The sequence below is a fragment of the Dermochelys coriacea genome, chromosome 4 (assembly GCF_009764565.3).
Source record: "Dermochelys coriacea isolate rDerCor1 chromosome 4, rDerCor1.pri.v4, whole genome shotgun sequence".
Classification (NCBI taxonomy): domain Eukaryota; kingdom Metazoa; phylum Chordata; order Testudines; family Dermochelyidae; genus Dermochelys; species Dermochelys coriacea.
Window position 1 is genome coordinate 76,377,384 of NC_050071.1, and position 23,484 is coordinate 76,400,867.

A 23,484-nucleotide genomic window follows, 5' to 3' on the forward strand; every position below is an offset into this window, starting at 1 on the left:
GAAAAAAATTGGGTTTGTTTAGTCTGAAGAAGAGAAAACTGAGGGGTGACATGATAACAGTAGTCAAGTACATACAAGGTTGTTACAAGGAGGAGGGAGATATGTTGTTCTCCTTAACCTCTGAGGACAAGAAGCAATGACCTTAAATTGCAGCAAGGGTGATTTAGGTGGGATATTAGGGAAAATGTCCTAGCTGTCAGGGTGATTAAACACTGGAATAAATTGTGTAAAAAGGTTATGGAGTTTCCATCACTGGAGATTTTTAACCACAGTTTATACAAACACCTGTCAGGAATGGTCTAGGTAATACTTAGTCCTGCCTTGAGTGCAGGGGTCTAGACTAGATGATGCCTTGAGGTCACTTCCAGTCCTATGATGCTATGATTTAAGACAGTGTTTCCCAAACTTGAGACGCCGCTTGTTCAGGGAAAGCCCCTGGCGTGTCGGGCCGGTTTGTTTACCTGCTGCGTCCACGGTATGTCCCTCTGCCCGCGCCACTTCCCGCAGCTCCCATTGGCCGGGCACAGCGAACTGCGGCCACTGGGAGCCATGATCGGCCGAACCTGCGGACATGGCAGGTAAACAAACCTCTCCCTGAACAAGTGGCATCCCAAATTTGGGAAACGCTGATTTAAGAGATTAAATTCATTTATTGGCTTTCAGATTATACATATGTCTTGAATATTTCAGTGTTGAGCCCTGGTACCTTGCATTAACCCTTCTAAAACCAGTACATTTAACATCTGAAGATCAGTTGGGTCTTAATTTTTCTTTGCATCCTCCAGTTCCTTTGGAAGAGGGGTAGTGTACCAATTGCACCATTATTCCTATGTGAGGCTTACTCCCACTGTGGCTGGGGGAGAGTGGAAGTGTGTGGAAAGGCTGACTGGAGGGTTACCCAGACACCAGGATGGATAAAACCTTTTGTTTGGTGTTTGTACAGATGTACTAGCACAGTGGGGCTCCTAGGCACTGTGCTAATACAAATAATAAAATGATTTTTAAAAATCACTTATTAAATTTAGATTCAATTTAATAATAAACCTATTTTAAAATTTAATTTGAAATTATGACAACTTATGTTAAGGTTTAAACTAACTATAATCTATTAAAATAATTTAAAATAGATAAAAATAATATTAAGCAATACATGTTTGCTGCCAAGTTTCATTGTAAGTCAAAACACTGAAGTGGTGGAGGTCACAAGCTAAGCATCTGGAACTGGAGTTGAAGTGTTCAACCAGCTTTTGATAGCAGCAGTCCCTTCTGCAGGTTAAGAAAGAATATTTTCTTCATTTCAGTTTATTCAGCGAGTTCAGTGACTAGTTCATTCAAAGTTAAGAAACTGATTAGGAATTGAAAATGCAGGAAACATTGTTTTCCTCTCCCAATCTGAGAGTAAAAACTAGGTGTGTGAGGATGACATCTACTAGTTTTAAAATTCTGAAGGATAGTGTGACCAGAAACAATCAGTTCAATTCTCTAACTACAGACAATACTTCCTTCATAGAGATGGGTGAATTTTTTTAGCAAATAGTAAATTTGCTAGAAAATGCATTTTCAGGGCACCAAATTTCACAAATTTTGGTCGAATTCCACTCACAGTTTCAGCTGAGGGGGAAAAAGTTTTTTTTTTGGGGGGGGAGGGAGAACAGTTCCTCTCAGCCATTTTGAAACAAATTATTTTGATGTTTTTTGTTTTGAAATGTTTTGATTCAGCAAAAAGTCACTTATTGACTTAGCTCTATTTCTTTGTTTAATAAATCAATTAGGTTTAAATGCAAATCATGTTTTGATAAACTTTTTGATAATCATTTTTCCTACGTATCCAGCATGTTGAATGTAGTTTTATTTAACTAATAAAAAAAACTTTAAATTGTTGTTTTTGAGCATTTTTAACTGAACACAAACATCCATCAAAAAAGAGATTGTCAGAATCAAAAATAACAAATTAATTATCATTTGGTAAATAAGAAATGCATGAGTCATCATATTTTAACATAAGAAAAGTGTAAAATTTCAGAATCTGAATAAATGTAAGTTAATCTATAGCGTTGCTTAAATAAACTTGTATAGTTATAATGTAGCCTCCTGATTAGACAAAAAGAAAAAGGCATAAAATTAAATGTAAAGTCTATATGGTAGTTACAAATCAACATGTTTTAATGGTTACCAACCAATGAGAATCAACCTTTCTTTAAGAAAATAACTGAAAAAATGCAAAACAAGATTAAAATAAATTATTTTAATTAACATTTCCTGCTTGTTGATTTTAATTATGATTTAAATCAGTCATCCTGTCAGATACCCCTGGATTTCCCAGTAATGTTAGGACATCCATGTTGCTAAAGAGACAGACCCCTGTACCTCTTCTATGTGTCAACAGACTCCTCCCTTGCAAGAGATGATGCACCTGAAACTGCGTGGTTCACAATGCTTGTTTTCCTCTCCCATTACTTTTTTCACAGAGGTGGGTATCAGGACCCCCTGTCTTTAAGCAGATATCATCCTATATCTTGATCAGAAGTATGAACTAGATCTTTTAACTGTTAGGTTGTCATTGACATGCTGTCAAAAATTAATATTTGTAGCACCAAGAGGCAACTGTTTGGATTCAGAAGTTTATTTTTGAGTATCTATATGTATGTCAAATGTAAATTATTAAAAGCAAACATTTCCTATATGGTCAACACAATAATTCTCGTTTAGTATTTTTATTTTTAAGTTTTCCAACAGCTGGGAATAATTTGTGTAATTGGGAGTCAGTGACAAGGGAGTCAATAGAAGGGGAGATATATTCTATATGAAGATTCAGAAAATGGGGCTTTGGATAATCAGTATCCCTTTGTATAAATGTATCATAAAGATATAGTATATTCACATTCATGCACTCACACAATAATGTATATATTAGTATGAACAAGATATATATTCCTCATAGGTTAAAATCACTGGTAGATTGAGGATGTGCAACTGTATTAATTGTGCGCTCTCTATCTATCTATCTATCTATCTATCTATCTTTGCAAAACAGTAGCCTTTTCAAGTCCAGTAAAGAGGCGTGATTGGCACAGTACAGCATCCTTTATGTATTTGTGCGTGTGTGCGTCTCTCTCTAGATAGATAGATAGATAGATAGACATGTGCACACACATATACACCCTGATAAATAAAGAATGCTGTACTGTGCCATTCATGCCTCTTCACTGGACTTAAAAGGCTACTGTTTTGCAAATAACGGTGTACTACAATCTTGAAATACAGCAAATAAATGAAATACACAGAGTACATGAAATAGAGCAAAAAGAGTTGGATTAAAATTAAAATGGTACCTCTTAAAGAGCTGCAGTTACCAGGCTACTGACACTGCCGTTTTGTGTGTGTGGTGCGACACAATGCTCAGGCTTTTTCTTCTGCATCCTTTGAAGCCAGTAAGCCTGCATTATCCTTTGAACATCAGGGTTTAGTTCCTTCATCTGTTGAGTAAAGTGATTTTCTTTCTACATCCAGATCAAGAGATGGTATATTTTGAGAGCACAAGGTTTTGGAATGGACATGGAAATTCTTAAGTGGTTCACAAAAAATGATACCTATTCTAAGGTAGGGATAACATAGGCTTGTATCTATAAATAATTATATAGCTGTAGCCATTCATCCAATCCAATTAATCCATTTTGTCATATGGGTTTATGTTACTTAATAATAGTATCTCTAAGGTAAACAGACTTTCAGTTTAATGCTAGTTTCTATATTTAGTTACTAGGAAGGACTTATGTTTCCGCTCATGTCAATTGAAAAGAGAAAAGGCTTGGGCTTTTCTCTATCTCCTAGGAAACTATAAACATTCTTTAATAATAGCTTCCTTAGTGCTGTGTACATTTTACAGAATTTTTGAGAAAGCAAATTTTTTCTGCATAATTTACATGCTATATATAAATATAAAATAATAGTTTATATTTTGAATACAAATGATGAGTTTAACAGAGGATGACTGAAAAATCAACATTGCTAAAGATGTAACAGTTCGGATATATATTTATATTTTTCTAATTTGCTGCCATTTTGTTCACGCTGATGATCTGATGAATGCTGCTTTCTGTCTCATTCTATGAGCATGTTTGACTGAAACCTGCAATGTCTGAGGAAATCTGCAGGATACTGGCTTGATGTGTGGTGTTGATAAGAGACATAACAATCCTTGTAAAATATGATTTAATTTCTTATTAGCTGTAATGGATTTCAGACCAAATACTTTCTTTATAATGAAATAAAACTGAAGTATTTTGCAAACAGTGTCATCAAAACTCTTTATAAATAACAAAAAACAACCAAAAAAAATCAGCAAGTTTAGAAGAGATACTAGAGAGTAAAGTTTTGAAGTACTTTATACATTATAGCTCAGACTAAATACTAAAATATTCTGAAAACATAGATTTAAATGTAAATGCAAAACAAAAATAGTAAAAACAACTGTGTAATGATTTAATACAGGAATGGTGCTGTTTAAGCATGTGCGATTGTCTCAACAAAATAGTAATAAATCTTAAAATCAAATGTTTTCCTTTTAAATGTGCTGTTAAGAGTATAATTTCATTTTAAGAAAACCACTGATTTAGCAAAGTCAAAAAATATAATATTTTCAAATGACCTGGCTCATCTTGTTACTGAGTCACCTGTTGCTAAGTCTCTCTAAAATGTATATTTCTATCTTTTCTTAAAGTTACTTTTTGCCTTTTTAATAAACGTATTCAGAAAGAAGGAGAAAGTACAGCCAAATTCATGTTGCAAATAGAAGCACAGTAGTTAATGTGATATATATTTTGTGATATGGACACACATAAATTGTGAACTAGACTGGAAATACAAACTCATTTCACAGCCATCAGATGGCAATGACTCTTGGTCACCATTAATCTGGTCTTCATGCATGCCAGCAACCTAAAGGCTTTGTGTCTGTTAAAGATACATTCAGCTACCCACACTTTTTCTTTGTATCGTTTAAAAATACAAAGTACTATGTACAATACACCATGCAAGCACATTGAAGGAAAGAGTGGGGCTGTCTCTAATGCATAATTGCTGTTTTCTTGTGGTTGATGAGGGTAATCTTCAGCCCAGTGTGAGAACCCCTTCCTCTCCCTGCATGAGCTCTGGAATGGAACTTTAAGCCTTGGAAGTCTCACTGTTTTTAGGCCTTTAAATTTATATTTTCCTGCTGACTGAATTTCAGTTTGCCAGGGTATAATCCAGCTAAAGGGAAAGCGAATAAGAAATGTTGTTAAAATGAAAGCTTTACTTAATACTTTACATTTTAAATGCTTTAACTGTTTTTCCATCTTTTCTGGATCTTAAATACAAGGTTACAAGGATTTTTAATGGTGTGTTTGCCATGGTACAAAGCAGGCTGAGATCTCTTTATATCAAACTCTGTACCTTGTTTAATACTGTTTAATGTTCAACAGTGACTAGGTTATTTAACTCCTTTGGCTCATTTATTCCATCTAACTTAATCTAACAGGCCCCTTGCCCAAAGGGTTGCACCACCCCAGGGCACTCTACTCCTAGCAGCGGCAGCCAGTCCTCTTTGCTCCCAACCCCACGCTGCTGTAGCTACCAGGCCTCCCCTTCCCATAATAATGATGTTGGCTTTGGCACTTTCTGCAGACTTAAGCAGTTGTCGTTGCATCAGCTGACACTTAGTTTGTATTTGAGAGGTTATCTTTGTGTAAGAGCTAGAGACTTTAACTTGTTTTTTTTTAATGAAAGCTTAGGTACTGCAGAAGCTGATGGCCCACACTTGAGGAAAGAGTCCTCCTTGCCCTACGTGAGTGGATTTTGCAAGCCACAGAGTGAACCACTTCTTTAGGAATCTTTTCTCCAAGCTTTCCAGTCTGATTTTACACTTTCCCTATTGTACTTGGTTGCATGTTAAAGTGATATTAGGACAGTCTTAATGTGGAAAATAAACAATAAACTCACTGTAATGTGTTATACCCTTATTTTGTATCAGTGCTATTTATTTCCTTTGCTTTGACTTTACCCTGTAAATGCTTAACTAATAGTAATTAGTACTCAATCTCCCCTTCAATTCCTGAAGCCCCCACTACTGTAATCTAAGGACTTGTCTACACTTGCAAGTTTTGTTGCCAAAAACTGGCTTTTGGCGACAAAACAGCAATAGTGTACGTACTGCAAGGTCACTTTTTTTGGAAAAAAAACTCCTAGTTTTGGCAACAAAAAAACTTCCACCCCTGCGAGAGACTTTTGTCTTTTCCCCTCCCTTTATTGTTGACAAACAGCCAGTGTAGACACCGCAGGCTTTTTTTTCGATTTTATTGGCCTTCAGGAAGTATCCCATAATTCCCATGCTGCCACTCTGGTCAGTGGTTTGAACTCCACTGCCTTGCAGCCAACCCACCCCTCCCCCTTGCAAGCCCCGGGACTTTTAAATCTCATTTCCTGCTTCCTGGTTTCTAGAGGAGCTTCCCAGGTCAGCACGGCTGGCTATCTCACCAAACGCACTCCTGCTTGGACTACCGCTGAGATGGATCTGATCAGTGTATGGGGAGAGGGGTCTGTTCAGTCGCAGCTGCGAGTGACCCATAGGAATCAGGACACATATGGGCAAATTTCTTGAGGCTTGTGCTAAAAGGGCTATGATCGGGACACACAGCAGTGCAGAGCAAAGATAAAGGACCTGAGGCAGGTGTACCATAAGGCTCAGGAGGCGAACCATCGCTCCAGTGGTGCACCTAAGACCTGCCGCTTCTATAAGGAGCTGAATGCTATCCTCAGTGGTGACCCCATTGCTGATTGCCGTGTGGATACTTCGCATGCAGCTGAAAGAGGGGTAACCTGGAGGCTGAAGTCGTGGATGAAGAAGTCAAGGTAGAAGAGGATGCAGTGCTCCCAGCAGGGTCGCCCAGTTGGGCAGGCAGTTAGGAACTTTTCTCCACTCCGGAAGTGCTCAGCGGGGAACAGGAAGCAGAGGAGACTCTGGGTAAGTTGCTGTGGCTTGTGTAGGGAATCAAAAAGTGGGAGGCAGGTAGTGTTTTCTGTGAACTGGACATTGCCTTGTGGAGCTAATCTGCATGGCCAACCAGGGTGTCAATGGACATTGAGACCTGCAGGGAATCCTCCAGAGAGAGGCTCTGGAAAGTTTCCAAGAGGTACTTGTTAATCCTCTGCCACAGATTCCAATGGATTGCAGCCTTGTTAGCTCCCCCATTGTAGGAAACTACTATGCCATTTAGCAATCACTGGAGCTGACTCACCATGATTGGGGTGCTCGCCGAGCTGTGTGCCTGCCCAGAGTCTCAGAGAGAAAGTGATTTCTACTAGCAAAATGCCCTTTTTACTAAAATGTTTCATTCGTTTGCTGGAATGTAACAATCCCTCTTCTGTTCAACACAGATGTTGAAGAACACATCACGCACCCCTCCGGACTGGCTGTGGCAGATAAGAAAAAAACCTAGGCACAGCAAAAAAGACATGTTCCACGAGATTCTACAGCGTGATGAGAGACAGACATGAGAACAGAGAGAGTGCTGGGAAACAGAAAGGCAGGACAGAAAAGAGTGCTGCTTTTGCTAGGCAAGAGACAGAGCAGATGATAAAAGTTGTGGAGGATCAAACAGAGATGCTCAAGTCATTGATTCAGCTTCAGACTGAGCAGATCCGAGTTAGTGTGTCAAGATTACTTCCCCACTCTGAACTATAGGGTAAAGATGTGGGGACCTGCATGAAAACCTCCTAAGCTTACTTTTACCAGCTTAGGTTAAAACTTCCCCAAGGTACAAACTGTTTTACCTTTTGCCCTTCGACTTTCGCTGTCACCACCAAACGTCTAACACCAGTTACTGGGAACGAGTCCGTTTGGAAACGACTTTCCCCCCAAAAGCCTCCCAAATCTTACACCCCCTTTCCTGGGGAAGGTTTGATAAAAATCCTCACCAATTTGCATAGGTGAACACAGACACAAATCCTTGGATCTTAAGAAAAATGAAAGAGCATTCAGTTTCTTAAAAGAAGAATTTTAATAGAAGAAAAAGTAAAAAGAATCACCTCTGTAAAATCAGGATGGTAAATCCCTCACAAGGTAATTAGATTCAAAACATAGAGAATCCCTGTAGGCAAAACCTTAAGTTACAAAAAGACACAAAGACAGGAATATGCATTCCATTCAGCACAGCTTATTTTCTCAGCCATTTAAAAAATCATAATCTAACGCATATCTAGCTAGATTACTTACTAAATTCTAAGACTCCATTCCTGTTCTGTCCCCGGCAAAAGCATCACACAGACAGACCCTGACCCTTTGTTTCTCCCCTCCACCAGCTTTGAAAGTATCTTGTCTCCTCATTGGCCATTTTGGTCGGGTGCCAGTGATGTTATCCTAGCTTCTTAACCCTTTACAGGTGAAAGGGTTTTTCCTCTGGCCAGGAGGGATTTTAAAGGTGTTTACCCTTCCCTTTATATTTATGACACGCCCCCCAAATCACAGATAGGGTGAAATGCTGGCTGGGATTTCTTCCTAGAGCTCTAGGAAAAAACAGAGTTGTTAAGACACATGCACCTCTAAATATACTACCAAGTATATAAAGACTAACAATATTTTCCCCATCTCAAGGATGATTTTAACCAGTTGATTCTGGGAAACTTTCATGGGAGATTTCAGAGTAGCAGCCGTGTTAGTCTGTATTCGCAAAAAGAAAAGGAGTACTTGTGGCACCTTAGAGACTAACAAATTTATTAGAGCATAAGCTTTCGTGAGCTACAGCTCACTTCATCGGATGCATTTGGTGGAAAAAACAGAGGGGAGATTGATATACATGCACAGAGAACATGAAACAATGGGTTTATCATACACACTGTAAGGAGAGTGATCACTTAAGATAAGCCATCACCAGCAGCGGGGGGGGGGGAGGAGGAAAACCTTTCATGGTGACAAGCAAGGTAGGCTAATTCCAGCAGTTAACAAGAATATCTGAGGAACAGTGGGGGGTGGGGTGGGGGGGAGAAATACCATGGGGAAATAGTTTTACTTTGTGTAATGACTCATCCATTCCCAGTCTCTATTCAAGCCTAAGTTAATTGTATCCAGTTTGCAAATTAATTCCAATTCAGCAGTCTCGTTGGAGTCTGTTTTTGAAGCTTTTTTGTTGAAGGATAGCCACTCTTAGGTCTGTAATCGAGTGACCAGAGAGATTGAAGTGTTCTCCAACTGGTTTTTGAATGTTATAATTCTTGACTTCTGATTTGTGTCCATTCATTCTTTTACGTAGAGTTGCCAGCAATGCCCCTCTGCCATGTACATTGGCCAAACTGGACAGTCTCTACGTAAAAGAATGAATGGACACAAATCAGACGTCAAGAATTATAACATTCAAAAACCAGTTGGAGAACACTTCAATCTCTCTGGTCACTCGATTACAGACCTAAGAGTGGCTATCCGTCAACAAAAAAGCTTCAAAAACTGACTCCAAGGAGAGACTGCTGAATTGGAATTAATTTGCAAACTGGATACAATTAACTTATGCTTGAATAGAGACTGGGAATGGATGAGTCCATTACACAAAGTAAAACTATTTCCCCATGGTATTTCTCCCCCCCACCCCACCCCCCACTGTTCCTCAGATATTCTTGTTAACTGCTGGAATTAGCCTACCTTGCTTGTCACCATGAAAGATTTTCCTCCTTTTCCCCCCCCTGCTGCTGGTGATGGCTTATCTTAAGTGATCACTCTCCTTACAGTGTGTATGATAAACCCATTGTTTCATGTTTTCTGTGTGTGTATATAAATTTCTCCTCTGTTTTTTCCACCAAATGCATCCGATGAAGTGAGTTGTAGCTCACGAAAGCTTATGCTCTAATAAATTTGTTAGTCTCTAAGGTGCCACAAGTACTCCTTTTCTTTTCATGGGAGAGTGCATCAGCCACTTTGTTAGAAGCTCCTGAGATGTGTTGGATGTCGAAATCAAAATCTTGGAGAGCTAAACTCCACTAAATAAGTTTTTTGTTATTTCCTGTGGTAGTATGAAGCCACTATAGCGCAGCATGATTGGTTTGCAGGTGGAAACGCTGTCCCCAAACATATGGGAGTAGCTTTTCCAGAGCATAGACTATTACGTAACATTCTTTTTCACTGACTGACCAGTTGCTTTCCCTCTCAGTCAGCTTCTTGCTGAGAAACACTACAGAATGGAATTCATGATCTGGTCCTTCCTGCATTAAAACTCCTCCCACACCATGCTCAGATGCATCTGTGGTTACTAGGAACGGTTTGTCAAAGTCTGGGGCCCTTAGTACAGGGTCAGACATGAGTGTCGCTTTAAGCTAGTTAAAGGCCTTCTGACACTCTTTGGTCCACTGAAGGGCATTTTGCTGTTTCTTTTTGGTTAGGTCTGTCAGTGGGGCGGCGATTTGGCTGTATTGTGGTATAAATCATCTGTAATAACCAGCCAAGCCTAAGAAGGATTGAACCTGTTTCTTTGACTTTTGGACAGGCCACTTTTGGATAGGATCTCCACTTTGGTCTCTAGGGGGTTGATAGTTCCTTGACCCACCTGGTATCCAAGGTAAGTCACTCTGTTTAGGCCTATTTGACACTTCTTAGCCTTAACAGTTAGTCCTGCCTTCCTTATGCGCTCGAAGACTTTTTGTAGATGTTACAGGTGTTCTGCCCAGGAATCCGAAAATATGGCCACATCGTCAAGGTAGGCAACTGCATATTCTCCTAATCCCGCTAGGAGACCATCTAAAGGTCTTTGGAAGGTGGCAGGTGCATTCCGCAGCCTGAAAGGGAGTATATTAAATTCATACAGCCCGAACAGTGTGGCGAAGGCTGACCTTTCCTTGGTGGATTCATCTAGTGGTACCTGCCAGTACCCCTTGGTTAAGTCCAAGGTAGAGATAAACTGGCCCCGTCCCAGTTTCTCTAATAGTTCATCTGTGTGTGGCATTGGATAGTTGTCTGGACAAGTTACAGCATTTAGCTTATGGTAGTCCACGCAAAAATGTATCTCCCCATCTGGTTTGGGAACTAGAACCACTCGAGATGCCCATGCACTGCCAAAGGGGTAGATTACACCCATCTGTAACATATCCAGGATCTCCCGTTCTATAGCAGTTTTAGCTTGAGGAAACACCCGGTAAGGTTGGACTTTAATTGGGTGAGCAGTACCTATGTCAATGGAGTGGTATGCCCATTCAGTCAGTCTTGGGGTGGCTGAGAACATCGGCGAGAACGAGTGCACAGCTCCTGGATCTGCTGTCGCTGCATACGCCCAAGGGTCATGGAGAGGTTCATCTCTTCCACGCCACCAGCACTTTTCCCTTCATAGTAGACACCTTCAGGCCACTCAGCGTCATCTCCTCCCTGGGCTGTAAACTGACAAACCTTTAATTCTCTGGAATAAAAGGGCTTTAGCGAATTAATATGGTATACCTTAGGCTTTCGGTTGGAAGTGGGGAATGCTATGAGATAATTAACAGCTCCCAGGCGCTCCGGGACCGTGAATGGCCCTTCCCATGATGCTTCCATTTTATGGTCCTGGAACGCCTTTAAGACCATGACCTGGTCCCCTACTTTGAAGGAACACTCTCTGGCATGTTTATCATACCAGGCTTTTTGCTCTTTTTGAGCATCCTTTAGGTTTTCTTTTAGCAAGGGCTAGAGAGGTTCGAAAGGTTTTTTGTGGGTTGGTTACAAAGTCCAGAATGTTAGTTCCTGGAAAAGGTGTAAACCCCTCCCATTGCTGCTTCACCAACTGTAATGGCCCCTTAACCTCGCAGCCATATACAAGTTCAAATGATGAAAACTCTAAACTGGGATGTGGTACAGCTCTGTAGGCAAAGAGCAACTGCTGCAACACTAGGTCCCAATCATTGGAGTGCTCATTTATGAATTTATATATCATGGCCCCCAAAGTTCCGTTAAACTTCTCCACCATGCCATTTGTGTGATGGTGGTAAGGAGTGGCAACCAAGTGATTTACCCCATGAGCTTCCCAAAGGCATTCCATAGTTACTGCCAGGAAATTAGTTTCTGCATCTGTAAGGATGTTGGAGGGGCAAGCTACCCGGGAAAAAATGTCTGCTAGTGCCTGGCACACACTTTTAGCTCTGATGTTGCTTAGAGCTACTACTTCCGGCCATCGGGTGACAAAATACATGAAAGTCAGTATGTACTGCTTTCCTCTGGGTGTCTTTTTCAAAAAAGGACCCAGAATATCCACAACTACTCACTGAAATGGAACTTGAATGATGGGGAGTGGCTGGAGAGGGGCTTTGACCTGGTCTTGGGGTTTTCCCACTTTTTGGCATACCTCACAAGACCGGACATAGGTAGAAACATCCGTGCCCATTCCCTCCCAGTGGAATGACCTCCCCAACCGGTCTTTGGTCCTGTACACCCCAGCATGGCCACTAGGATGATCATGGGCTAAGCTTAAGAGCTTGACCCGGTACTTAGTTGGAACTACCAACTGTCTCTGAGGATGCCAGTCTTCCTGATATCCACCAGAAAGAGTTTCCTTGTGTAAGAGTCCTCTGGATCAATTAGAAGAGCTGAGAGGTGGTGTGTTGCTCCGTGTCGCCGTCCAAGCTCTCTCGAGGCGTTCATCTGCTTCCTGTTCGGTCTGGAACTGTTCCCTTGATGCTGGAGACGTCAGTTCCTCATTGGATTGTGGACCAAGGCTTGGTCCCTTTGGAAGCGATGTAGGGGATGGGGCTGTTTCTGTTGACTGTGAACCGCTCTCCGCTGGTGCACTATGTTGGGGTTCAGGCTCCGGCTGAGCCTCTTGTGTAGGGTTATCGGCTGCTGCCAGTTCAGGTTCGGTGGAGCCCTCTGATGCTGGGGTTGCAAGTACTGGATTCAGTGCTGGCAATGGGTCTGGTACTAGTTGTTCTGCCGGTTCCGGTTCTGGCTCTGTCTGGGTCTCTGGGACTGGATCTGCTACTGCTGTTGCAGACATTGGCCTGGTGTCCAGGTCCATCACCTCTGACCGGGTCCTGGTAGAAGTTTCCGGAACAGAGCTAGGCATGATGGCTTGTTTAGCCTGGCTGCGGGTGACCATTCCCACCCTCTTGGCTTGCTTCACACGATTGGCCAAGTCTTCCCCCAACAGCATGGGGATGGGATAATCATCATAGACTGCAAATGTCCACGTTCCTGACCAGCCCTTGTACTGGACAGGCAACTTGGCTGTAGGCAAATTGAAAGAGTTTGACTTGAAGGGTTGAATCATCACTTGTATCTCTGGATTGATTAAATTGGGGTCCACTAAGGAAGCATGGATAGCCGACACTTGTGCTCCGGTGTCCCTCCATGCGATGACTTTCTTCCCGCCCACACTCACAGTTTCCCTTTACTCCAAGGGTACCTGGGAGGTATCTGGCCTTGAGGACCTCTGGTGTGATTCCGGTGCAATGAACTGTAATTTGTTGGGGTTCTTGGGGAAGTTGGCCTTTACATGCCCCAGCTCGTTACATTTAAAACATCGTCCAGCTGACGGGTCACTGGGGCGAGGGGGGTTGCTGGAGAATGGTGTGGCAGGACAATAAGGTGGCTGGAGGATTCCTTGGGGGTAGGTGGGGCCTTGGGCTGCCCCCAGTAGTAGGGTGTGGTCTGAGGTTGTCCCTTCTGGTATCTGCTCCAACTGCGACCATTTTTTTTGTTTTCTGCCACCTCCACCCATTTGGCTCCAATCTCCCCCCGCCTCGATTACAGTTTTGGGCTTCCCATCTAGGATGTATCTTTCTATTTCCTCAGGAACATCCTCTAAGACCTGCTCCATTTGCATTAGGAAGGGAGATTTAACACTTGCTCCTGATATCCAGGCATCCCAGTGTTTCACAATGTGGTAGGCATGTAGGGTAAATGACGCGTCTGGTTTCCACCTTAGGGCTCTGAACCACCGACAGGAATGCTCGGCTGTTAGCTCTATTCTGACTCTCGCCTTGGTTTTAAACAGTTCATACTGGTTCATGTGTTTCTTAGGCATTTCAGCCGCCACCTCAGCTAAGGGTCCCCTGAGCTGCGGCCTCAGTTCTACAATGTATTGGTCTGTAGTGATGCTGTACCCAAGGCAGGCCCTTTCAAAGTTTTCGAAGAAGGCCTCGGTATCATCGCCTGCCTGTAGGTGGGGAACTTTCTGGGATGGGAAGTGGTGTGGAGAAGGATTGCTAGGGTTTGTTGGTATATTCTGCTGAGCCTTTGCCTTCTCCATCTCCAGTGCATGCTTCCTCTCTTTTTCCTTCTCCTCCTCCACGTGCTTCCTCTCTTTTTCCTTTTGCCCTTGGACTTTTGCTGCCACCACCAAACGTCTAACACCGGTTACTGGGAACGAGTCCGTTTGGAAACGTCTTCCCCCCCCCCAATCCTCCTAAATCTTACACCCCCTTTCTGGGTAAGGTTTGATTAAAAATCCTCACCAATTTGCATAGGTGAACACAGACACAAACCCTTGGATCTTAAGAACAAAAAAAAACATTCAGTTTCTTAAAAGAAGAATTTTACCCTTCCCTTTATATTTATGACAGAGCGCCACTGCAGGAGATGCACAATTCTTTGCCAACCCTACCCTCCTCTATGCCCACACATTACTTTTCACTTCACAGCACTCCTGAGTTTCCCCATCACTCCACCCCCTCTCACAGCTTGCACAATGATAGCTGGAGCTACACACAGTTGTGAGGTTTTACCCTTTTTAACAATAAATAAAGGCTAAGGTATTTAATGGTACACAATTTTTTATTCTGTGTGCAGCAAGCGGCTATGACCACGGGAATATTATCCTCAGTAAGGTCTAGTCTGCCATTTAAACACCTCCAGTGAACTTTCAAATGGCCAAAGGCACATTTGATTATCATGTGGCACCTGCTCAGCCTGTTGTTAAAATGCTCCTTGCTGCTGTCCAGGTGCCCTGTGTAAGGTTTCATGAGCCAGGGCTGAAAGGTGATCCACAACCGCCTGCAACACCATGGAGAAGTATCCCTTCCTATTGATGTATTCAGAGACAAGGTGGTCTGGTGCTAAAATTAGAATGTGTGTGCCATCTATCGCCCCACCAGTTAGTGAAACCCATCTCTGCAAAGCCATCCACTATCTCATGCACATTTCCCAGAGTCACGATCCTTTGCCAGCAGGATGCGATTTGTTGCCCTGCCCACTTTGAGTAATACAGCCCCCAAAAGTGGACTTTCCTACTCAAATTGATTTGCAACTGCGAGGTAGCAGTCTGGATTCTCCAGCTTCCACACAGCGATTGCAACACGCTTCTCTACCGGAAGGGCAGCTCTCAATCTGGTGTCCTTGCACCGCATGTTGGGGGACAGCTCAGCACATAGCTCCATGAAGGTTGCTTTATGCATCCTAAAGTTTTGTACCCACTGGTCATCATCCCACACCTGTGTGACAATGCAATCCCACCAAACCAATGTTTCCCTATCCCAAAAGTGACAGTCTACTGTATGCAGCTGCTCTGTGAATGCACAAAGCACTGATAAGTTGCTGCCGCCCATATCACACTCAGGTACCTGCAATTCATCCTTTGCTAACTTTGTAACTCTGCGAGTAACTGTGCTGCCATATGCAATGTCCTCATGACAGCTAACAGTGCATAGGAGAGAAGGGTGGGATCCATCCTCTCTCACTGCAGATTTTGGCGTGCACTACAAAAGAATGACAGTTGGAAAAATGGTGTGAAAGGAAGCCAGAGACCTTTGGAGGGGTGGGACACAAAGCGGTGCACGACGGTACATTTTGCACTTCCCAGGATGCACCACGCTCCATTTCCGCATTCCCAGAACACCTAGCGACGAATGGTGTCACCAGGCACTATGGGATACATACCCACAGTCCATTGCTCTTGCTGTTGACAAAGGTGCCCCAAATGTGGACATGATCTGTTGACAGAGGGAGCAAATGTAGAGATGCTTTGGCAACTTTGCTTTTGTCGATTTTTCCTTGGCGATGGTTTCATCGAAAAAACTTGCAAGTGTAGATAAGCCCTAAGTCACTTTGGAGTTTGGATCTGTCATCATGTGTGTTTACTATCCCTCCAGTTTTGGTGTCCTCTGCAAATTTAATGATGGTTGAAATTATAACAGAGAAACGCACAAAAAGAAAGGCATGAAGCAATGAAGTTGTGTGTTTTGGAATCCCTAAAGTGTCCTAGTCTAGATTAGTCCTACACTAGTAGGAATTTTCACTGCTTGGAAACTAGAGAGACAAGGTGGGTGAAGTACTGTATTTTATTGGACCAACTTCTGATGGTGAAAGAGACAAGTTTTTGAGCTATAAAGAGCTCTTCTTCAGGCAAGCTTGGAAAATGACGAATGCTTCATACTAAGACCGAAATGGAAGCACTTGGAAGTGCTTTGTGGACTAATGGTGGCTGTGAAACGCCATTGGGTAACCACTGATCTAGAGTGCAAAGGATTTCTCTCTCTCTCTCTCTCTCTCTCTTTTCTCCCTTCCTTCCCCCGCCCCCCGTCACTTGGACTATTGATGAATTCATATTTTTACAAAACCTACTATTTCTCATTTAAAAAATTAAACGAGGGCACATGGTCAACTCATGAAAAGTGCCTGTGGATGGGAATTGCACAGCTAATGCACCGTGTGTTGAGTTGAGAATATACTTCACTGTTCTTGAAGAATTGTCAAAATATTCTAATCTTCATATTAAATATAAGCTCTATGTATTAATATAAATGAAAATTGTTTGGGAATTTTTAAGGCACCACTACACTTCATTAGTAAACTGTATCTTCCAATGAGAGTGTGATTGAGATATCATACCCTCTTTTGTTTTACGCTGCAGTAATTAATTTGTGCGGAGGAATAGAGGTTAAGTGGTTTGTTTTTGCAATTGCTCTCAGTATAGCAAAGATGATTTATGTGCAGATGTGTGCTGTCTTGGTCACGGGGCACTATATGGAGGGTGTGAATGGACTGAGTCACTGTCTCATCCCCAACAAAACTAGTAACTCAGACACAATAACAACGCATAAATCTCATCTCAGACTTCCTTCCTGAACTTGGTTTTCCCTGTGGGACTTATTCTCTCTATAGAGCCATTCCCACAATGGTCCAGCAGTACTTCTGCAACTTTATTCATGTGTCTAATACCTACTAACAAGGTGGGTCAACAGGAGAGTCTTGTTACAAAACGGTAAGACTGTGTCCACAAAGATGTTTAACGATAGGTTAACATATGTCAGTTGTCTTCCAATTTATTTTTCCTGATGCATTTTAAAATCTTTTATTGTAGATGTAGAATATTGAGAAGATATGAAAAATTACCTTTTCACGGATCCAGAGGGAAAGATTAGGAATTAAATAATTTGCCCGTAATGGTTTAAAAATTCAAAAAGAAATATATGTTGCTTAATTTATTTTACATTGAGAAGTTTGGCACACGATGTATTTTACCTGCACGTTTTTGTGGGGAATTAGATTTAAGAATAGAAAATGTTGAATTTTACTACAGAAGATAAAAAGAAATACTGGGACAGATCCTCAGATGTTCTAAATCAGCATAGCTCTATTGTCTTCAATTGTCTCTTCCTGCATGTATGTTTGCCAATGACCTTAAACCCATTTCCTTGCATAGTATGACTATCTGTGTGGTTTTATTCCTGGTATATTCATTGTATCTCAGAAAACATATGACCTTTTTTTATAAAATTAAAGGATATATTTTTAAACATACTGTTGAACGAAAGTGCATTGTTAGCTCATTAAAAAAGTGTCCTGTCTCTATTTCTCAGTTCCATAAATTTATTTTTTATAGGCAAAGATGTCACAGGTTAAGCAAGTGGGCCTTTTAGCTGCTGGATGTCAGCCTTGGAACAAAGATGTATGTGCTGCTAGTGGGGACAGATTTGCTTATTGTGCCACGCTTGCTATTTATATTTACCAGGTAAGATTACTTTTTTCTCAAAAGACTACTTACTTTAGAGCATTATTCTTTGCTTTCTACTTCACGTTCATCCCTTTCAAAAAAATGTTCTTGTAATAGTTTTGAAGTGTGAGTATAGTCAGAAAAGTGACTATGTAGAACTGGCATCTTTTTACACAACAGATCTACTTCAAAACAATTTAAAAAAATATTGTTACAATTTGTTACTCAGGTCAGCATTGCAGAGCCAGTGTAGGTATGAGAGACAGAGCAAGATTCCATGCTGGCTTGTGCATCACCATCAGAATTGTGTAGCACTGATAATAGGGTGATCAGACTTCCCAATATGATCATGACAGTCCCAATTTTAACCCATTTGTCCCAAGTCCTGACCGCACATCAGTCGGGACATCCTTTGTCCCGCTATCGGGGATGGACTGCTCACCATCACCACCAAAGTCCCGGGGCTGGCATGGCGGTGCTTCCTGCGGCAGCTCCTGGTGGCTCGCACGCCCTCCTGCTCACCAACAGGAGTCTGCAGAGTGGGCGGCCCCTGGGCACAGAAGCGGAGGGGGTCTCAGCATGCTGCACCAACTCCCTCCTGCCCAATCAGAGCTACGGGGGCGGGGCTTGCAGGTGTAGTGTAGTGTAGTAAAGTGCCCTCCGTAGTAATATGCTACTTACAGTGTAGTGAGCATGCTCTTCGCCCTGCCCTTATTAGCCATAAAATTCTGCTGACTGTTATTTACAGGGGTTAAAAGGGGCAAAGGGGGCGAATCGGAGCAGGGGGGAGGCCAGGGTCTGAGCAAGGGGAGGAAATTGACTGGTCAGAGGGGTCAAGCAGCTGAAGGCAGGATTAGGAGAGGGACTAAAGGGCAAAATCAGGGCGGGGGTGGAGGAGCAGGAGATAAGCTCGGGGTGAGGTGCTGATAGAGGGCAAAACCTGGCACAGGCACGGGCAGAGTGGGTAACAGTTATCCCAGTGGGACTGAGACACCAGTGTTTGCAAAAATGGTCGGGGGCAAAGGGGCTTTTTTTATTTCCCCCCTCACAGACAGCACCTCTCAACATTGGCTTCCCAGGGCTGGGTTCTCAAAGGCGCAGGCATCCCAATGCCTAGTCGATGCAACTCCTCTTTGTCTTATCTAACCTACTGAAGCTATGTCTACTCTACAAAGTTCAAAGCGTTGCTGCAGGTGCCAATGCTCCTGGTAATCCACTTCGATCAGGGGATTAGCTCTGAGCACTGGGAGCTGAGCCTATCCACACTAGCACTTTAAAGCGCTCAAACTTGCTGTGCTCGGGGGCAGGGGGAGGCTGATTTTTCACACCCCTGAGGCAGCAAGTTAGAGCGCTTTAACTTTAACTTGCCAGTGTAGATAATCCCTGAGATTTAATTCAGTGAAACATTTTACATATATCCCCTCAGAAACAAAGAATCCCTTATCACTGTATCTGATTGCAGAGTCTCCTAGCAGTTTCACAAGTTGTCTTATCTCCTGCTGGGATTCCCTGAATTCCCTGAATTTTTAAATTTAATTTTTTCTTCTCATTTTAGAGCTGACTGAATTTCTGGCCTAGTGTCAAAACTTTGTTCTGAGTTAATCCATTTTTGCAACTGTTATTTTGCCTCTCAGTCTAGCCCTTAGTGTTTTTCTGCATGCCATTCTCTACAACTTGATTCTCAAATATTTAATAAAGGCAGTATACTATCTCCTATAATGTCTTTCTCCCTGGAAAAAAACTATTGTAATTTTTGCATAAAATTAGAACTGCCATTGTGGGTCAAACCCATAGTCCGCCTAATCTAGTATCTGTCTTGTGACTGTGGCCAATGCCAGGTGCTTCTAAGGGAATGATCAGGCCAGGCAACGACTCACTGAACCATCCAATGGTCCATTCCCAGCATCTGGCAGTGGGACGGTTTAGGGACATGTAAAGCTTGGGCCTGCATCCCTGATTATCTTGGCTAATAGCCAATGTACATATCCTGAGGGACTGATCTAATTCTTTGTTCAACCCATTCATAGTTTTGCCTTTCAAAATATAATGAACACACATCTACAACCCTAAGATACCTTTACAACCACAAGAATTCTAAAATCATGAGTTATATACCCTCGAGTCAAGAAATTTTAATAAATACATGATATCTTTTTTTTATGTGCCTCTTTGTTCCTGAGCCTGTAGGGTTCAGTAAGGCCAGTTCCAATGCCTTGAGCCTAAACACCTGTATGAATCTTAGTCTACCCTCATACTGTTCCTGTTACCTCTCCCAAACATTTAATATACCTAAGGCCATATCTACACTTTAAGTGTGTGTTAACTCAAGTTATATCAGCATAGAGTCACTACGGTTACTATGTCTACCCCCAACCCTCTAAACCCACCTTGCCTCAGTGGCTACTGCCAGTCATCATCTAGCCCCTGCTCACTGGGGCAGACTGCAGTCTGTAATGGCCACTCATCATTGGCAAGGGGCTAGGATCTGCTGCCTTTGCCTATCCCCGGGCTTCCCCTCTGCAGCCGCAGTACCTTTTCATAGGCTTTCATCAAGGCCTGCAGCCTGGGGGTTTACCACGCTGGAGCTCCCCTTGCCCTTCCCCAGCACTGCTCCACTTCAGGTACCTTCCTCCCCTTCCCACTCCAGGGCTAGAGTGAGACTTCTCCAGCTTTTGGCCCACAGCCCTCTTATCAGGGCCAGCTGGGCCCTAACTGAGCTGGCCACACCTGTGGCTGCTTCTCCCAATCAGTCTAGCTTGGCTGCTTTTAACCCCCTGCTTATCAGAGTGGGGAAGCCACCCCACTACAGGCACAGATACAACTTTTTGTGTATAGTGATGTGCCCCGTGAGGGTTAATGTGTATACATTAGGTATGTTAGCAACAAGAAGAAAGTCAAGGAACGTGTGGGCCCCTTACTGAACGAGGGAGGCAACCTAGTGATAGAGGATGTGGAAAAAGCTAATGTACTCAATGCTTTTTTTGCCTCTGTCTTCACGAACAAGGTCAGCTCCCAGACTACTGCACTGGGCAGCACAGCATGGGGAGGAGGTGACCAGCCCTCTGTGGAGAAAGAAGGGTTCAGGACTATTTAGAAAAGCTGGACGAGCACAAGTCTATGGGGCCGGATGCGCTGCATCCGAGGGTGCTAAAGGAATTGGCGGATGTGATTGAAGAGCCATTGGCCATTATCTTTGAAAACTCATGGCGACTGGGGGAGGTTCCGGATGACTAGAAAAAGGCTAATGTAGTGCCAGGCTTTAAAAAAGGGAAGGAGGAGGATCCGGGGAACTACTGGTCAGTCAGCCTCACCTCAGTCCCTGGAAAAATCATGGAGCAGGTCCTCAAGGAATCCATTCTGAAGCACTTAGAGGAGAGGAAAGTGATCAGGAACAGTCAGCATGGATTCACCAAGGGCAAGTTATACATGACTAACCTAATTGCCTTCTATGACGAGATAACTGGCTCTGTGGATGAGGGGAAAGCAGTGGACGTGTTATTCCTTGACTTTAGCAAAGCTTTTGACACGGTCTCCCACAGTACTCTTGCCAGTAAGTTAAAGAAGTATGGGCTGGATGAATGGACTATAAGGTGGATAGAAAGCTGGCTAGATCTTCAGGCTCAATGGATAGTGATCAATATCTCCATGTCTAGTTGGCAGCCGGTATCAAGCGGAGTGCCCCAAGGGTCGGTCCTGGGGCTGGTTTTGTTCAATATCTTCATTAGTGATCTGGAGGATGTTTGGACTGCACCTTCAGCAAGTTTGCAGATGACACTTAACTGGAAGGAGTGGTAGATACGCTGGAGGGTAGGGATAGGATATAGAGGGCCCTAGACAAATTTGAGGATTGGGCCAAAAGAAATCTGATTAGGTTCAACAAGGACAAGTGCAGAGTCCTGCACTTAACGATGGAAGAATCCCATGCACTGCTACAGACTAGGGACCGAATGGCTAGGCAGCAGTTCTGCAGAAAAGGACCTGGGAGTTACAGTGGACGAGAAGCTGGATATGAGTCTACAGTGTGCCCTTGTTGCCAAGAAGCCTAACAGCATTTTGGGCTGTATAAGTAGGGGCATTGCCAGCAGACCAAGGGATGTGATCATTCCCCTCTATTAGACATTGGTGAGACTTCGTCTGGAGTATTGTGTCCAGTTTTGGGCCCCACACTACAATAAGGATGTGGAAAGATTGGAAAGAGTCCAGCGGAGGCAACAAAAATGATTAGGGGACTGGAACACGACTTATGAGAAGAGGCTGAGGGAAGTGGGATTGTTTAATCTGCAGAAGAGAAGAGGGGGGATTTGATAGCTGCTTTCAGCTACCTGAAAGGGGGTTCCAAAGAGGATCTAGACTGTTCTCAGTGGTAACAGATGACAGAACAAGGAGTAATGGTCTCAAATTGCAGTATGGGAGGTTTAGGTTGGATATTAGGAAAAACTTTTTCACTAGGAGGGTGGTGAAGCACTGGAATGCTTTACCTAGGGAGGTGGTGGAATCTCCTTCCTTTGAGGTTTTTAAGGTCAGGCTTGACAAAGCCCTGGCTGAGATGATTTAGTTGGGGATTGGTCCTGTTTTGAGCAGGGGGTTGGACTAGATGACCTCCTGAGGTCCCTTCCAACCTTGATATTCCATGATTCTATGATTAGATTCTAGGGCCTTGTACCATCCAGAACCATATGCAACAGTGACAGGTCCTACTTTGCTAAAAAAGAACATCTGATGTAGCTAATTGCTACAGATAGCAGTCTCATGTACCTGTGATGTGAGAAACTGCTATCTGTAGGAATTAGCTTCATCAGATTGCAGTGTTACAGGTAGCACATCCCTGCAGATGGCAGTTTCTTACGTGTGTGTGTGTGTGTGTGTGTGTGTATGTAAATGCTATCTGTAGGACCAGGCTACCTGCAGCAGTGGTAGGTACTACTTTGCTAAAAAAGGACATCTGATGTAGCTAATTCAAGCAGTCTCACATGTAAAACCAAACTGATAGCTTTCTTTAACAGTGTAACAAGCCTTGTGGATGCGGGGGAAGTGGTTGACATGGTCTATCTTGCCTTTTAGTAAGGCTTTTCATACGGTCTCCCATGACCTTCTCATAAACAAACTATGGAAATGCAACCTAGATGAAGCTAAAGTAAGATGGGTGCAAAACTAGTTGGAAAACAGTTCCGACAGTAGTTATCAGTGATTCACAGGTGGAAAGGGCATAACAAGTGGGGTTCTCCAGGGATCAGTTCTGGATAAGTTTCTATTCAAAATCTTAATCAATGATTGAGATAATGGCATAGAGAGTACAATTATAAAATTTGTGAATGATAACAAGCTGGACACATACAAAATGGAAAATGACTTACTAGGAAAGAGTACTGTGGAAAGGGATCTGGGGGTCATAGTGGACCACAAGCTGAATACGAGTACTGTGGAAAGGGATCTAGGGGTCCTAGTGGACCACAAGCAGAATATGAGTGAACAGTGTAACGCTGTTGCAAAAAAACAGATCACTCTGGGATGTCCGATCTACTCTGCACTGATTAGGCCTCAGCTGGTGTATTGTGTCCAGTTCTGGGCACCACAT

At 42.9% G+C, this 23,484-nt stretch overlaps 1 protein-coding gene across 1 annotated transcript in view; it reads left to right on the plus strand.

Annotated features, from left to right (window-relative positions):
- The window catches only part of WDR17 (WD repeat domain 17), a 100,523-nt gene that overhangs the window by 10,313 nt on the left and 66,726 nt on the right, over nucleotides 1–23,484 (plus strand). Inside the window, 1 exon segment of the mRNA XM_038399878.2 lies at nucleotides 17,799–17,927. Within this exon segment, the coding sequence (XP_038255806.1) occupies nucleotides 17,799–17,927 (129 nt within the window).